This window comes from Camellia sinensis, chromosome 4 (genome assembly GCF_055761805.1).
Source record: "Camellia sinensis isolate YWXY chromosome 4, ASM5576180v1, whole genome shotgun sequence".
NCBI lineage: Eukaryota > Viridiplantae > Streptophyta > Magnoliopsida > Ericales > Theaceae > Camellia > Camellia sinensis.
In genome coordinates, this window is record NC_138964.1 from 107162052 (window position 1) to 107180547 (window position 18496).

At 33.1% G+C, this 18496-nt stretch overlaps 1 protein-coding gene across 1 annotated transcript; it reads right to left on the reverse strand.

Moving 5' to 3' along the window:
• Positions 1-293: 293 nt before the first annotated feature.
• On the reverse strand, positions 294-16685 carry LOC114299427 (protein neprosin-like). The gene is made up of 13 exons (XM_082923528.1): positions 16527-16685; positions 15651-15743; positions 14636-14833; positions 10747-10899; positions 10566-10619; positions 10333-10470; positions 9787-10116; positions 2941-3020; positions 2803-2806; positions 2477-2539; positions 2287-2335; positions 513-649; positions 294-356 (listed from the first exon to the last, which is right to left on the reverse strand). Exons 1-13 carry the CDS (start codon positions 16683-16685, stop codon positions 294-296), a joined length of 1521 nt encoding a protein of 506 aa, XP_082779654.1.
• Between the last annotated feature and the right edge of the window lie 1811 nt (positions 16686-18496).

Sequence of the window (18496 nt, forward strand, 5' to 3'; positions counted from 1 at the left end):
GTTTTGCATTTTCCCCTCCTGTAAAACCTTAAGGTTAATCAAGAATTGGCATTTACATGACAAAAATATGAGAGCAATACTACATTCACTAAAATTTTCACTAAAACACATTTGATGTTTCAAGAATGTCTAAGAAAAATGATATACAAATCAACTTTTTAGATCAACTTTTTATGTCCAGTGATGTGCAAGTAAGATGATTGATTGATGATTTGAGAATAAATAAGAGAAAAAATTAATTTATATATTTTAATAAAGTGTCATATCATTATGTTTAAAAAATGAATCTAACATTAAGTGCTGAAAAGCCATGATAATAACACTGCATTCATAGTGAAAACACTGAAAACATCGACCTAAAAATTTACAACTGAACATCATATGAAATCAATAGTGCAAATTCAATAAGGGTTGTTAACCCGAGTTCTTGCTTGTAAATGGAACAGTTAGGAGTTCTATAGATGCAAAAGAATAAAATTGCCACTAGGATAGATAGCAAGGATCTCACATACCAAACTTTGTAAATATTTTTTTGTGATTATTTCTGTGCTGTAAATATGAAGACACTTCAAGAATGCCTGGTAATCATCTGAACTATGCAACCTCTCCTTCACTTGCACATAGAAAATGAACTCTTGCTTGTACATGCCTGGAATGATATTGAGCAAACCACAAATAAAAGAAGTTAAGAAATAAGAGTATAGCAAGCTTATTCAACATGTGGCAGCAATCCAACTGAAAACCATAAGAGAGAAGCTGACATTTTTGAACTTCAAAGCAGTGAGATAAAATGAAGCATATGCATGTTCTCCAAAGAAATCAAACAATAAGCAACATGGGGAGATCAGAGTTCAGGAAAAAGGGAAATGAGATAAAATGAAGCATATGCATTCTCCATCAATGCAGTCATTTTCCAACCTCCAAAAAATTCCACAACATTTTAAAAGATTTAGCATCATATATGTGTGACGTAAAAGCTGACTTCACAATGACTACAAAACATAATAAATCACAACTGCTTTTACATCAAGAAGGCTAGAATCACAAACAAAAAGACAAAGGAAAAATCAATATCATTTTTGGAAGGCATCTTTATAATCATAAGTGGCATCATCAACTAACTTCTCAAGGCTTCTTTATCATCATAAGAGGATGAAACAAGATTCACTCCAAAGTCTTCAACCTTTCAGGCAGATTTCCTTTTGTCATGAAACCATTGCATGTTGAAGTCCCTATTGCTATCAAGCTCGGTAAACCTTCAATCCAAATTCAACCAAAAATAAGACAAACAATCCCAACCATATAAAAAAATTCAGATTGTTTAATATGAGCTTATATAGGTGTAGAAGTGATTGACACAAAGTTTAAAATAACTAGAGCCTAATGGGTATGGAAACATGGAATTAGGAAATGGTACAAAAGATTGTATAGCAAAAACAAGTAATGTCAGCACAAACCTAAAGCAAAATCACCAGCCTAAATACTCTACCCCAGGCCTGCTAACCAATCCCCCTAATGCAAACTTTGACTTTTTGCAAGTTGAAAATAATATTATTAATTGAAATATCCAAGGAGGGGCAAGATACTTTGATCCACATTGCAATCCTTAATTTAATAGTCTCACACAGCTCCCCTATATATGGCTGTGACCCCTTAAGAATGCAATTATTCCTCTATTTTGAAATGGAATGGCCTTCCAGATGATATTATTCTGTTTTTAAAATTTAATACCAGCTTACCATTGTAGTAAGCAATTCACAGAGCCAGGTACTACCCATTGCAAGCCTCGCCATCTGATAATATGAGACCAAACCTTCTAGATAAAAGGACAAAAGAGTAACACATGGTTTAAGTCTTCCCCCTCTTCATTACAAAAAATGAAGTTTACATTAGCTTCACCACTTAGAATGCTTCATGTGATAGTGTTACTCATGCATATATCTAAGGTGTCTAGTATAATAACCCATGTAAAAAAAAGTTAGAAGTCAAATAAAGCTAGTAAAGAAATGGTGATGAAGAAGGAAAGCCTGCAATGCAAGGCAAGGACTAAATTTGTCATAGTTAGTAATGTGATAGGACAGAGTGATAACTTCTTGAAAATCAACAATATTTTGTCATAGATATATTATGAAAGCTGATCCATTTCTGGATAGATCAGCTAAAGCTGATTAGGTTTTAGTTGTTGCCTTTTGTTTTGTTAGTCCCTTGCCCTGAGCAACAGATTTACTATTCGGAAAGGGTGTAACTGTATTAAAGAAGAATACTTAGATGATTAGGCCCCATTACTCTGACCAAAAATAAGAGAAAGAGAGACAGCCTTGAGAATTTTCATTATCTATAATAGAAAGCAAAACCAACATGAAACTCAAGAAAACTCCCACCTCTCACACCCACCAAACTCAACTACGTAAAACAAGGATTTAAGGTTATCACATCCACATTCTTTTTGACAAAGATACAACCAGCAAGTATGAACCAATATAATCTTCCATTGGCTCACAAGAAAGGTCTGAAGAACAAATTTACTAATGTAGAAGACCTACAACACAATTTGATAAAAACAAGAATCAATACACACAGGTCGGGAGAAAATACACAACAAATAATGGGAAACAGGCACAACCAGGTAAAAGCACCAAATATAACAAGGAGAATACTAGTCTGAAGCTGTCAACGACTAGATGCAGCCTGTTAGTGCACTATTCATTATTTTCTACTTGAAATCTTTAATCATATACATTGTTTTGGTAGAAGCAACAAGCAAACAGCATAGATTCATAACTAAACACGAGTTCAAATTACCCAACTGTATATATGGGAAGCATCAATATTAAAACAAACATGTTTCATATAAAACAAAATCAAGGTAAATATAACAAAACAAGGTGATTGGCTTTTTTATGAGATTAAGAAACAAGGACTAGTAAGATGAGAAATTACCATCCAACAATGACTTCTTTTGGGTTCACCTTCAGGTGGGATTGTAGCATATTATGATGATAGTCTACATCCAGTGCAACCTACAACCATAACAAACAAAAAATAATAAAAATTGGGGACAAAGGAATAAGAAATAAGAAGTAAGAAGAATACACTAGATGGCCCTCGTGTGAACACGTACACACAAATCTCTCACTATTTGGTGGAACTAGTGTCTAGTAAGGAACTATTAGAACAAATTTCAGTGAATGGATAAATTTTTTTTGTAAGTACTTTTTTGTGAATGAATGAATGAACTGGATTTAGGCCAACATTGTTTCCTTACTCAATTCCTCAAAGAATTTCCACATATCTAAAAATTTAATACTCTCATTTTCCCCCAATTCAGAACTACAATTGCCCTGCAAATCCATTGCTATGAACATATATCTTTCTACCAATTTGTGAAAGTTCAAACCTAGTAAAAGTCTACAAATTAGCTTCTTTTTTTTGGACAGTATTAGGGAATCTCCAGCCTTGACACAAAACTATATCAAATTCAAATTTAGGTATTAAAAAAAACACTCAAAAAACCTCTCTACTATCACATTGAGTTTTACCCATTTTTAACCCAAATTAAGGGAGATTTCAAATCTACAATTTGTTCATAATCTGAGTTTATCGTGTTTCATATCAAATAAAACTAAACGTAGGAGTTGTAGTTTTCGAGCGTTTCTCTTATTTTTCATCTAGTTTTTTTTATTATTATTATTTTTTCTCGAGAAACAGACAGAGTGCGAAGGAAAGGCGGAAGCAAAACCTGATTAGAGGACTCGTTGTGAGGAACAGCGCAAGAGTTGAGAATATCGACGGTGCCGTCGGGCAAGACAGAGCCGAGAAGAGTTCCGATGACTCGCTCGGCCTCGTCGGGTCGCCGGATGTAGCAGTCACAGATGTTGAAGACCACCAGAGGATGGACCTTCGGTGCTGAGAGAGAGGTCGTGAGGATGCCCGGTCGTAAGGTTTGATCGCCGTGAGGTTTGTTGATTTGCGGTGGTGAGGTTTGCTGAGAGAGAGGTTTTGCGGTTGTGGTGTATACACAGAGAGGGTAAAAGAGTGAGAAACAGGCGCGAATCGGGATTTATTCCCTCTAAATTTTTGAGCTTCCACGACTAAATGATTTATTTGTCGGGAAATGTAAATTATTTCATGTCATTTGGTGACTAAATATTATTTTGGTCGGTAAAATGGGTAAAAAAAATTTGACTAAATATTATTTTAGCCTAAATTATAGGCTATTGCTGACTAAAATTGTTTTAGTCGCTAAAAGTAGTCATTTAGCGACTAAACATTTTGGTCACCAATTAATTTTATAAATCCTTCCAAAATTCAAAATTTTCCCTCCAAATATTTTAATCCTTTGGCGATAAAAATATTTTTTGGTCGCTCAAAATAAATTTTTGGCGACCAAATTTTTGGTCGCCAAAAGTCTGAAAGTAATATTTTGTTTTTCATTTGGCGACAAAAAAATTTTAGTAACCAAAACTATGTATACAATGACAAAAACATTTTTTAGTCGCCAATTGTGCATTTTTAGCTACTAAATTTTTTTTTGGTCGTCAATATCAATATTTCCTAATTAAAAAAATTAGTAACTAAATATTATACCTTCGCCGACTAAAAAAAATTTTAGTCGCCAATTCCACAAGTTTTGGCGACTAAATTTTTTTAGTCGCCAAAAGTGCATTTTGTTGTAGTGAATTAAAATAAAGCTTACAAGGCAAGTCCTACACCTCTTAAAACACAGCACAAAATAGGTCCTCTTCTGAGCTCAAACTTCCCTCAAAATCTCAAAACAAACCCCAAATAACCTTAGCTCCAAGATAAGAATGTTTAGTTAAGGGGTCTTTGTGCAAAAGTGTAGAGAAATCTAACTATAAAGCACAAAATAAGAGGAGAGAGAGAATTCTAGAGAAAGAGAGAGAGAGAATTTTGCTCCAAATTGTCTAACCCCTCAAAATGGGGGAGAGACCCCCCTATATATAGAAAATCAACATACAAGCTTGTATTCATCCCTTCATACACGTGTATGGAAATGAGCTTTAGTGAGCAACAGCTGGCACAACTGGTAAACAAATATCTGAAAAGGAGAAAAATGGCCGCCGGCCACCAATGAGGTCGACCGGCCATCAGTGTAGCCGACCGGCCACCACTGATGGCCGATACGCATAAGCCTTGGCCGATGGGTTTTAGGGCTGGCCAACAGGCCACCCTCTCCCCCAGACTTGAAACAACAAGCTCTTGATCCACAACCAAGCACAAAATAGACAGGTTTCAAAGGCTCAAAGGCAAGGCACTTTGCCAAGAACTTTGAGCGTCCAAAACGAACACAAACAAGCATAATCATCGTGTATTCAAACGATAACATCCAAGTCTTGAGGACGGTAAAAAATGGGGTGTCTACAACAGTCGATGATGGTTTATCCTATAAACCAGCTAATAATTTCAGTCTTGTTGGCTACTCAGATAGAGACTGGGGACGTGACTTGGATGAACAGAAAAGTACTACGGGATTTACTTTCTTTATGGGAGATACAGCCTTCACATGGTCGTCCAAGAAGCAAGCCATTGTGACATTATCAACTTGCAAAGCTGAGTATGTTGCAGCCAACTTAGCTGTGTGCCATGCAATATGGTTACGAAACATACTGAAGCATTTGGGATTTCCACAAGAAAAACCCACTGAGATTTTTGTTGATAATCGCTCAGCAATTGCATTGACGAAAAACCCAGTTTACCATGAAAGAAGTAAGCATATTGATACCCACTATCATTTCATCCGAGAGCACGTGAAAAAGAGAGAGGTGGAGTTACTTTCTTGCAAATCTCAAGATTAGCTTGCAAATATTTTTCACGAAGCCATTGAAAAATGACCTATTCAACAAAATGAAGATGGTGCTTGGGGTGAAGCAACATGGAGAATCAAGATTAAAGGGGGATGTTGTGAAGTAATCTTGCTTCACTATAATAATAAAATAAAACAATTTCCAACAGCCTAAGAATAAAGGCTGCAATCAAGTTTGTCAAAAGTAGAGGCTGCAATCAAGTTTGTCGTTTGAAATTCACAAGCCTGAGCCGTATTTGCATTTAATGGTTTCACATTACTAGGTTTATCTATATATAGATATTGTATTTTGATAATTTAGAGTGTGGGAGAAAGAAGAGAGTTAGAGAGAAAATTGTGTTTTTTCTCTCCTCTGTGTATTCTACATATTTGAGTGAAATAAATCTGTTTTTTCAGATTATCAATCCTCTCTTGTATTTGTTTTGTGAACCACCATAAGTGGTTTGCACCCCACTCTCACCAACAGTGTTTGGGAATTGTTTGTGTCAATGCTTATGAACTGAGTGTGGAACAATTAACTGTTCAAGAATATCTTTGCTTCAAAGAACTTGTGGATGGGAAGTGTGGAACCTCTCTTGAAATTGTTTAACGATTATGAATTTGTTGATTTCCTTGTTTGATGTGACATACTTGATAAATGACCAGAATCTCATAGATAATTGCTGTCTTTTTTACATATTTAATTTTTCACAAGTTTAATTAGAATTTGGAATTTGGAACCTGATCTAGGTACAATGGAAATTATGTGCTTGAACTTGATTTTTAGTTGTTCAATGCAGCAGTTCCTAGACCAACTCAGTCATCTTCCATTGGCAATGGGGTTCAATTTCTCTATCATCACCTTTCAATCATGTTCCGTAATAAAGAAAGTTTGGAGCCTTGGCTTCATTTTCTTGGCACCCATAAACATAATGGGCTTGTAAGTCTTCTAAACTTTTGGCATTGACATTATGATCTTTGCTCACCATTCAGAAAATGAATAATAATAATAATAATAATAATAATAATAATAATAATAATAATAATAATAATAATAATAACACGGGAGGTTTGTAATTTGCATGAGGAGACTTAAGATAATTTTTATTTTACCAATGTGTTTTGCAGGTGATGATGCTACATACAATATCTGAACTTCAGTTTGCTTTGGCAAGGGCCGAGGTATATCTTTCCCACTAGATGAAACATACTCTCAGTTTGAATATGTGTGAGTGACAATCTCTTTCTAAGTGCCCAAAAATCTCTCAAGACAGCTCTTCTTGCTTAAATAGAAACAAGCCTCAAAATATAGAGCTTCCTCATTTTCAAGAGAGGCAAAGTTGCTAGATAAACTGAGGGAGAGGAGGGTATTGGATTTTGACAGTGAGATCAATTGAGTAATTTTTTTCACATTACATTTCATTCAATCGAAAGCCAATTGTTAAGTGTAGATTTTATGATTGATGATAATTAGAAAGGAAGGAAGTTGAGTATGATAACAATTGGTGACCAAATGATAGCCTATAGTTTGAAGACAAAACAGCCTCGTTACATTCTTTTTCTTTTCATTCTTTCTTTCTTTTCTTTTTTTTTTCAGTTCATTATTTCAAATTTTTTCCTCTCTAGACCACTTCTTCTTAATGTGGCCTTGATAAATAGGTTAGATTAGATCAACTATTTAACACTTAAGTACTGGCTTTATTGCAATGGAAGGACTGGGTTTATTTCAATCATGGAAATGACACAGTTTCTTAAATCATATTTGTAGATAGTAGAATTTTGATTGCACTCTTTAATTTGTCATATTTGGATGGAAAGTCCTATTATATGTATGCAGAAGTTGTTGGACCAACGAAGGTTGGCCTGAGTTGAAGGATCTCTGGTCGCTTAAGCAAGTGGTCTGGGGTTTGAGTCCTTGTCGATGAAGCAAACCTTCCTAGGAGAGGTCCCTGCCTTGGCGCCTGACCGTATCTCAGAGGATTAGTCCTGGGTGAAGCCTGGGGATACCTTGGAAACCAAAAAAAAAGAAGTTGGAATCCTCATTGTCAATTGTGGTCTATTTTTGTTCTGCTTTGTATATTTATATGCATTTGTTTGTATGGAATTTTCTATGCTTGATATTTTGTTATTCAATCATATAGCCTGATTACCTTGTCCGAAGCCAAAACAACAGAAGCATCCAATATCATGAGCTGAGATTTTATCCTGAATGAACCTTCTTTGTTTTCATACATTCTGTAATTTTCAGATTTTCATTTGTAACTTATTTTCATTTTTTGTCTAATTTTTTTCCCTATTAGTTCTAACAAAGACTGAGCAAAGGAATGAATTAAGGAGCTACGGAGCTAATCACTATGGTTGCCTAAATCCTTGATTTCTGTTTTCAAGTATGCCCTTCAATCTAACAGTTACATATTTATTCCCAAATTTTCTTTCTTCATTCACCAAAATTTTCATTCTAGGGCGTCGTATCATTTTCTTCTCTATTCCTTATATATCTCGTCGCATCTGTTCATATATATATGGATTATTCATGGTTATTTCCAAGTGTACGGATTTTGTTCATTTTTGTTTTTTAATCATTTTGTTGGGTATATTTTTTTGGAAGTTAACATAAATTATAGACAGACTATTTGGCATTGAAAAGATTTGACTCCTAAAAAAGTAGTTCTAATTTAATCATAGTGACTTGATAGATTATCTCACAATTTTTCGATTTGTTACAATTCAACCATCCCAACCTTCGTGGTTGATCCTCTCCTTTTTGATAGTGTCATTGAGATATTTTTTTTTTTGTGCTATTTCCCAATTTACAGAATGCATAAAATGAACACTAGAAGGTGGTAAATATTGGCCCTAGGGTGGAAAAGTAAATGCATATGGTATATAGAGGATTATGGTTGAAAAATTCATATCTAATTCGTGAAGAACTACGTTTTCCCATTTTCTTTTCTTATTTTTTAATGTCATTTTTGATATATCAACAGAAGGAATAATATGATTTTGTCCAAAATTTTGTTGTTGTAATGAATTTTTATTTTTATTTTTATTTTTATTTGTGTGTTGCTACACAAAAAATAAAAATAAATAATAAAAAATCAATCTATATTGTAATTTTTTATAATTATCCCATTGAATTATAATTTTCACAATTATTAATTGCTCTAATTTTAAATTCCCACATAATGGAAAGCCCAAACCACAGTCAAAGGCCCCTCAAAAAATAATTCAACTAGTTACCAAACAATAGAAAAAACAGATTGATGTTTAATATTAATTGGACAATTCTATATTGCAGATAACTAAATTATTCATTGAAATTGATATGATAGATAAATTTGATTATATAAGCTTAGTTGGTAATTTTGTTGTTAAAAATGTAAGAAAAGTAACATTTAAGTGATATTTTGTTGTATTTAGATTAATTTGGATTGATTAATGGCTTTATTTTTCATTTTGTATTTTTTCCCCCTTTGCTGTATATTGAGTCTTGCTAAGCCATGAAATAACAAAATCAAATTATTTTATTTTATTTTTATCTTTTTGAGTTCTTATAATGATTTGCTAAGATCTTAATCTATGTAAGCAAATTTTGGTAATCATATTCAAACAATCTCTGTGTGGGTACTAATAAATAAATAAATAAATAAATAAATAATTGTGGGTAATTCCAATTACATTGGCTTAGCACTCGTAAATGTTCAAAGCAGGTTCTGTTGAATCATCCAAAATTTTTAATTGATGACATTGCAGTCAAGAAGATTAAAATTTGCAAAGCTAAAAGGGTTGGATTGTGCATCACCCCAAGCATAAACAATAGCACTTGAGTCTTAATAACAGTTTTGCAAAGCACATGCAATTATATATATATAGAAGGACAAGGGGTGGTCAATTTTACATTATTAATCCATGCCAAAATGAAATTTTAAAAGAAACAAATTTGTGTTCTCCTTCTAGGAATCTCCAGGGCCCCCATATAGTACCAGATGCCCAAAGTCAGCCCCCCGGTATCCTTCATCTTTCACTTCATACAGTTTTCTACTGTTTGTAAACTCGTATGTTTGAGGATTTATATCCCCTCCACTTGGACTCTTAAGTGCAATATTCCTGAAGTATGCATCATATCTGGTGTCCTCAATTAGAAAATGACCTCCCCCCATTGCAGGTTTCGGGGTGCCCGGTGGACTAAATGCCTCTCCTCCCCATTCAGCATGTGAAGCTAAGTTTGCTAATCCGCCGCCAAGTATTCTCTTTGGCCAAAATCCGAGATTGGTATTCGCAACTCCAAGCCACCAGTTTCCATTAGCTAGGTCCTGTATATTTTTACATGGATATCAAAATCGAATAATTAAACAGAAGAACGCAAATTCTATTTCTTTACCACTAATTACTTAATTATGATTTTTGTTTCATAATTATTGGTGTAATAATTATTTGACACAATGGTAGCATGACTTGGGAACTTGTGATCTGCCAATACAGTGGTCTAGGTGTGGACTTCATGTATATTAAGAGTTTTCAAATTTTACCTGCAAGATGTAGATTTCCATCTCAACCTGTGTCCCTCCACGTATAGAGACCTCTTCAATTGCTAAACCAAGAGGTATATCTGTATCCACAATCACAAATCCAGGACAATTTGTATTGAAACAATGAGATTGACCTGCCTGTTTGGTAGACAAACATATACAAATATATTGTAAGAGCTACTAAGAAAATATAGTCAATCAAGTAATATGCAATAAAAAGCAATGATACTTACATTCGTATATATGAATAGTCGAGGACGTGCGTCACCAAACAGAGATGGATCCACCTGAGACAAACCAAAAACATAATAACAACAAATGCTTTTGTCTATGTGAAGCTAGTTTTTACTTGTGAAAATTGTTTGTAAAATAAGTAAGAAGTTAAATATACAAGAAGCAAGAAGATCAACTTACCCTCCACCCGACTTGTAAGCTATCAGGCCCATTTTGAATCATCATTCGCCCTGCACTATATTGTTTACCCACGACATCTGGTTGGTGTACATTAAGCCACGCTGATGCTCCACTGTATTTGTTTGGACCATCTATTGTCTCAACTATGGCATACTGGGTAATAAAAGTCCAAAACATGTGTTACTTTTACATTTTCCCTTTAACCTTTTCCACTGTGAGAATCTGAACATATCCATATTGTTGGGAGAAAACCAAAGGCCAATTCGAAATACCCGAATCTAGCACAAAATAGCAGAAGTAATTTTTCTCCCTTTTTGTGTGAATCTATTAGGAAACAATTTGAATGGAACACAATATATATACACATATATATATATAATCTGAAAATAATAAATCTAAAAATCACACAAGGCAAGAGCAATTTGCCAATCAAAAAAAAAAAAAAAAAAAGGCAAAAGTAATTTTTACATGGAAAACCTTCCCACTGTGAGAAGGAAAAAACCATGGGACCACAGTCCATCAAATATTTCCACTATCAAAGAATAATGGAGCCTTTAGTGTGAACTCGCCTTCCAACTTTCAGCTCAATCGGATGATCGAACTGTTTGATCAAAGCTAGACAGAGTTTATCAAGAAACTATTTGTATAGCGATCCCGATTTTCCCTTCATTGTTTAATTGTATTTCAGACTTGGTTCCGTGGATGTGTTGTTGTCTTTTTCCCATTTCCATCCTTTACTCTTTGTATATGAGTCTTGGGTCGTGTTGGGTACGTTTAAAACAGGTTGGTTGTGTTTGGAAACCAAGGGTTAGTGTCCATTAAATTTTCGTAATGGTTCATTTAATATCCTTATTAGTGGTTACAAACTTGTTCATTTAATATCCTTATTAGTGGTTCAGTTACTATCCTTATTAGTGGTCAATTAGAGTGACCAATCCTTAATATCTTATATTTATTTATGGGGTTTCATTACTTTGGTAACCTCTTGGTCATAAATGGAGGTTAAATAGAATTCATGAACTTGGTTAATGGTCATTATTTTGGTGTAACCATTTTCTTGTTTAATGGTCATTATTTTTGGTGTAACTGTAAGGTCCTAATGGCCTGTTTTATATCAGTAGGCAGCAGCAGGTTAAACATGATTTTTTTCATCATCTTTTCTTTTGAAACCCTAGAGCCAACTCTCTCTCTCTAAACTTGTCTTCTCTCTTAGGTTTGATCTACTTAGAGTGGGTTTCTACCTTAGATCCTTTATAAAAAAGATAGAGTGAGTCGAGAGCTTTCATTTAATCTGAATTGTTGGTGGTTTGGAGCACTTTGGAGTTTGGGTCTTCATCTCCATCTTCTCTTTTTGGGCTATTTCTTCGAGGTAGGGATTTCCTACTCCAATATATACGTTTTGTTCTAAGTTCTGGCATTTTAATATGTTGGGGTTACTTTGATAATTTTGGGAAAAACCCTAGTTGTATTAATTAATTAATTTGTATAATTAATTTAAGGGAATTGGGAAATTTGGTTAAATTCATGAAATTGAGGAATTCATTGATTAAATGGTGTGGTGGGATAATTTAAACCACTTAACTGTTTTGGGCTATCGGTGGAGGATAGTCGTGGTTGTTGTAGACATTGTATGTAGATTAGGAATAACTGAAACTAATCACATTGGTTAAATCATTAATTTTGACTATTGCATTAATACAGAAAATACGTGTATTGATTGAGCATTGCATTTGCATACATTGTTTTGTGTGGGAGGAGATAGGGGATGTACTCCACGGTTTAGGGGAAGATAGGGGATGGACCTCTAAACCGGATTTTGTTTGGGAGGAGATAGGGGATGGACTCCATTAGCATCACTTTTATGTGTGCTTATTTATATTGAAGTGTTTTTATTGATACAGCACTAAAATATGTATCAAACTGGAAGTATGAAGTGTTTGATTTGAGCATGAGTCTCATTTGTTTGTTGACATTGGAAGAATGTGTTGTAAGTTTGGCCAGGTTCTGAGCCATGTTGATAATAAAGAAAAGTGAAACGTGACTTAGACATTAATGTCATGAAACGGTATAATGATGTAATTGATTATCTTGGTTAACCATCTATTGAATGCTATTGCTTTATTCAATGCTTATAATTGGTTTAGTATATTTCTACTGGGCTGTGGCTCACCCTATATGGGAACATCATTTTCAGGTTCAGGTGATAAGCTACCTCCAAGGACTTAGCTTGGAAGGACTTGGATTTTGAAGACTATTTTCAGTTATTTGTTTGCTTTGTTATTACATGTAAACACTCAAGCCTAGGGCTTTATTTGTATTTGAGTTGGAACTCATACTTTCATGTCCAAGTGTTGGCTTGGAAAGATGTAAGCCTGTAGGGCATTTATTTTGACATTACATGTAATGCTTTTATTTTGTAAGACTCTGATGAACGTTATAATGAATTGGTTGCTTTTAATATTGCATGCTAATGATATATTTATATTGAGTTTATTTTGAGGGCGTTACAATTTGGCTCCCTTTTTCCTCTCTATTTGGTGGCTGCACTCTACTCTCTCTCTAGGGTAGTAGAAAGGGTTTTTGTCTCCTCACGCATATGGGCCAAAAACCAAACAAAAAACATTGGCCTCGTTTGGGAAGTGGCTATTTTAGTAGGCTATTTGGCTTTTTGACTATTTTAGTAGGTTATTTTAGTTTTGTGTTTGGGAAGTTGGGTTAAATTTTTATTTGAGTTGGTGTATTAAAAAATGTGTTGAAAAGATGTTTGTAATTAAAATGACCATTTTGTCCCTACAATTATATTTTTTTTAATTTCCGACTGAGGGGTAAAATGGTAATTGAGCTGTTGATGTAACATTTCCGGCTGTGACAGTGTAGGCACAGCCTACACTGTCCAGCAGTCAGCCTATATATATATTTTTTTTTTTTTTTTTTTTTGGAAAATCAAGAAAAAGTTGCTACAGTGTAGCTTTTTGGCTGATTTTCAAAATTAGGCTATAATAGCCGGGAAGTCATGTTCCCAAGCAGGCCCATTATCCGTCTGGTTTAATTTTAGAATTATAATTTGGGTGTAGAGTTATGTTTTAAGTTTTGAGTTTTTGAATCATGATTTGAAAAGAAAAAATTTTATTTAGCTATGAGTTTTAAAAATAGTTTTGGGATAATTTGTAATTTTTTTTTTTATTGATTGATGTAAAAAATGTGAGAGGTGAGATGAGAGACGAGAGAGAAAAAGTGATTGATTAATTGATTTATTAATAATAAAAGAAAAGAAAAGAAAAGCGATGAATTTTGAAAGTAATTTAGAGTTGTATTTTGAAAATATGTTTGGTTAACAAGTTGCATTCAAATCATGATTTAAAAATAGAGTTGAGTTTTGAAAAGTAAACCAAACGCTACCATAATCTCTCCATGTGGGCTTGAGACTTACATGGGCTTTACCAAATATTTGGGCCATCCTCCACATACGAGGGAAACCCAACCCAACAAACATATATATGTACGCTCGCACTTTTTTTTTTTTGGTTGATTTCCCCCCCCCCCCTCTTTTCATTCAAAAAAGGCATTGTGCCCTAACTATAAGATTTAATGTTAGCGTTTTTGGTTGTGCAGATTCAAGGCACGTATACAATCACATCTGTAAGTAAAATTATTATCAAAAGTTTGCCTAAAACTTTCAACAAGATGAGGCTAAACATATAGCTTCAAAAAATGAGGACTAAAATCAATTTATAGGATCAAAAAATGTGGTTAGAGTGTTTTATGTGTGTGTTCAGCTCATTCAAGAAGGTGATTCATAGAAACAAATAAAACCAAATATAGAAAACAAGCAATAGTGCAAAACTAGTATTGTGAAGCTATATAATCTTGATTGACTAGGATAACTTACATCAGCACCACCGGTGTCATCTGCAGGAGTCATTATTTTTGAAGCAAGTTTCTCTCTAATGAGATCTTCTTTAGTAATTCTTCTAATTGGAACTGTTCCAATCGGACAACCCCCGCCCTTTAGTCCTATATGTAGAGGTTTGCTAACGTTTGAGGAAACTTGATCTCTTGGTCTCTTAGGTAATGAAGTGGGCTTCATCTGCAAATTAACTCAATTCGAAAAAGGTAAAGGAGACTTGCACATAAATTGATCACATAATGGATTATAGAAAACTCACAAGAGTTGGATTCTACTGTTGGGTACGTGCATGTCTTGTTTTCTATGAGCCTCATATAGTTATTAGTGTTGGGTGCGTGTATCAAATTTTGTAAGATCCATACTGTATTTTGGGTTAGGTTGTGAAATCAAGAGTTCACTAGTAAGTCAATGTGTAGGGTTTTATTAATTGTATGGGACTAACATTTCTATGGTTTGCCTATAAATATGAATCTTCTCTACACTCTCCTCTCTTTTATTGATGCTTGTCCTAAAATTATATTTTATCTATTGGATTTGATCAATACAATTATTCCCTTCGCCAATAAAAAGAAGTATTGTAGAGGTATGAGATTGAGAGGGTTTGTAAAGATGTAGGGGATATGAAAAAATTCCAGGGACAACGATAGTGAGTAAGTAAGCACGTGTAGCTTCTAGAATCAGTTAATCTTAAGTAGGGAAATGGGTAGAGTTTCAAGACTTCGGTATTGGTGTCAGATTTTAAAGGTTTTTGGTTTTATTGTTGTACTCGCTATGATTCATAGTATATTTCCCTTTTGTGTGCAAATCTTTGTGATTTTAATCTTTAGTGTGTGCATAGAGATGTGCTTCCATTCGAATTTAGGATGTGCAATAATCCCAGCACCTATTGTGCGAACTACAGTGTTCTGTGATTTATTTTGTGCTTATAGAGTGTTGAAGAAATAATTAAGTAGCCTTCAATTATGTGTTGGAGATAAGAGGATGTATGGAGACAAACCTGAAAATGAAAAGTGTGGTTCTTCAATGAAGGATGATCAAATGCAGGTTGTTTGTAGAAATCCACACAATCATATATATCTCCATAATTATTCTGTAAATGTTGCAATCTTCCTGTTAATTTTTATATACAATTGTTCAACTCATGAAAGGTTGTTCACAATTTTGTGCAAAAATAATAATACCATATTCTATATTCTCAAGTTCAGAACGTCAAATTAGATGGTTGCAATTCAAGACATCCATGATATTAGGCCTAAGATGCCTATTAATCTCCGCCATTTGGACAATATTGGAATTGGATGTCCTCAAAACTAATCCCAGGACATCCTATGAAACCGGCTCAACTTAAATTTTTATTTATTATATTTGAGACAATAGTTTGTTGATGTCAACAACTTTATGTTCCGATTTAAAATTGAAGAGATAGATTTTTTTAACCCAATAAGTAAGGTGATGAGATACCAAATGAGAGATTAAGAAGGGTCTGCATTAGTAAAAACACCAAAATATTCTCCCATTATGGTCATTACATTACGTATGTATGTCTAGTGTGATATGGGACATGATAAGATTTTACCAATTTCCCAATCCAGGAACATTTCAAACTGGGATACGATATGCAATTGATAATATCAACATCCATTATGGCAAGTCTATTAATCAAATATAATTTACTACCATGAAACAAACATAGCAAAATTGAACTAAGACTCTGGATTTTAGATTTATATATGAATTTGAAAAGGGAAATAGAAAACATGAGTGAAAAATGAATCTAATATAATTATATTTTACCTAACTATTCCATTTCTCTATCTAAATTCGTGATCCAAACGCAATCTAAATGTTTCTAATAATAGTTGAGAATAAATACTTGTATAGTCTTGACTGCTGGCTTGTTGAGATGCTTAAGTCGCTCCTCCAACTCCAAATCTTCTTCTTTAGTTAAACTCCTCCAGTCTCCTTCAATTCCATCGTGTCCCACAAGGTGAGAGCATACACACAGAAATAATACAATAGCATGTAAGTCCATGGGATGATCTGGAAAATAATAAAAAAGCATAGTTAGTGATCAAAAATCACAACAATCATGCTATAATTATTTAAGGCAATTAATGAAATTACAATCGTACTATATCTATACACATAAGGTTCGCATATTTTATTTTTGAACAAAATATATTAATAGTTCTTAAAGTATGCGTTTATTGTCATTTTGGTTCTTCAAGTTTTAATTTTGTCAATTTCATTATTGAAATTTCAATTTGAGTCAATTTGTTCCAATTCTAAGTGTACCTTCTAAATAGCTAACGGAATGGTAATTAAATACACACATGTTCTTTAAAGTATATGTTTCTTGTCACTTGTATCACTTTGGTTCTTGAAGTTTTTAATTTTGTAAATTTGGTCATGAAACATTAATAAAGAAAATAAAACATAACCATACAATATTAAAGGACAAAATTGATACTTGAGAGACCAATATGACACAAAATGTACATTTTTAGGACCATAGTAAAATTTATAATTATTTTTTCTTAACGATTTAAACATCCATTTTGAAATTATATTAATTTGACTCAAATTGACAATTTTGAAGCTAAATGACAAATTATTTTTTTTTTTTGATTGATCTGCTAGAATCAGTTATTAGTTTAGATTAGCACCTTTAGAAGTTAGCCTTCTCACCCTTTGTAAATTCAACTGTCCCCAAGAAGAGTTAAATTAGGATATTTAATCTAATAGTTGTATAGACGTCATTGCTTCAATTTTGATAGAGAAGTTGGGCTTGATAGATTGGTTGTAAATAACTCTCTTATATATTCACCCCCCAAAAAAACCCCTTAAAATTATAATAATTAAATTTATTTCCAATGAAGTAATTTATTTAAGGATTAATGAATTAAAAACTCAATCTCTTGCATTACTCCAATTTAATTTTAGTTGAAAACTGAAAATATCAATTTGACTGGATTGATGGCTAACCATTGGGATTTTTATGGAGAAAATTATACCAATGAGGCGATAAATTTATAATATAGGAAAATTCATTTTAAATTAGATAGTCTTATCAAAGTAACTTATTATTTTAAAATGTCATTGTCATATTATTTTAATTAAATTATTTATGTAAAATTTATTTTTTTAAATCAATTTCTTAAATTTATTTTAATAAGAGTGTGAGAGAGAATTATTATTTATTTATTTTTGATAACTTGGTAACCTCCAATTCCACTGTTTACAAACAAATGGTCCAATTAAAGTATGGACTGACCCAAAAAATTGTTTGGGGCAAGGAGATTTTGAACTTAAGAACATAGAGAGAGCACAATTTTAAATAAATACTCATTCCATATGAAAGCCTATGGAATTACAATTCATTTTAACGAACCAAAAATAGAGCATAATGGTTAGCAATATTCTATTATGAAGAGAGTAAAAAAGACATGTCAAACTGCTAAACCAAAATAAACCAAATAACAATGAAAATGAACAGACAAATTAAACAGGAAATATTGAGTAAATTTACAAACGCACGTACAAAAATCAAGGCATAATTTGTTTAAAGTATTGATTGCCATATAAAAAGCATGCAAGTGGGAATAATGTATATTATTTGTAAGTAATTGAAGGAAAATACAATAAATTTTTATTTTTATTTTTTTGAGTTTAGTAAAAATTGATTTAAATATACTAATTTTACAACTATTAAGCATGAATAAACACAGTTTTCTGTTAACAAAGTACACTTGTAGGGAGAGATGTTGTGAAAAATGCAGCTTTGCTTAATTGAATGACAAACATTTATTTAATTTTTCACTCTCTAATTTGAAATTCAGACTA

What these genes read in the sequence shown, in the direction of transcription:
- LOC114299427 (XM_082923528.1), bottom strand. Translation starts at nt 16,685, where the DNA reads ATGGACTTACATGCTATTGTATTATTTCTGTGTGTATGCTCTCACCTT. An exon ending in GCCAATGGAAGATTATATTG is followed by an intron (nt 2,336 to 2,476) that starts GTTCATACTTGC and finishes TTTCTATTATAG; the next exon opens with ATAATGAAAATTCTCAAGGC. An exon ending in TTCTCTTATTTTTGGTCAGA is followed by an intron (nt 650 to 2,286) that starts GTAATGGGGCCT and finishes ATATCATTCCAG; the next exon opens with GCATGTACAAGCAAGAGTTC.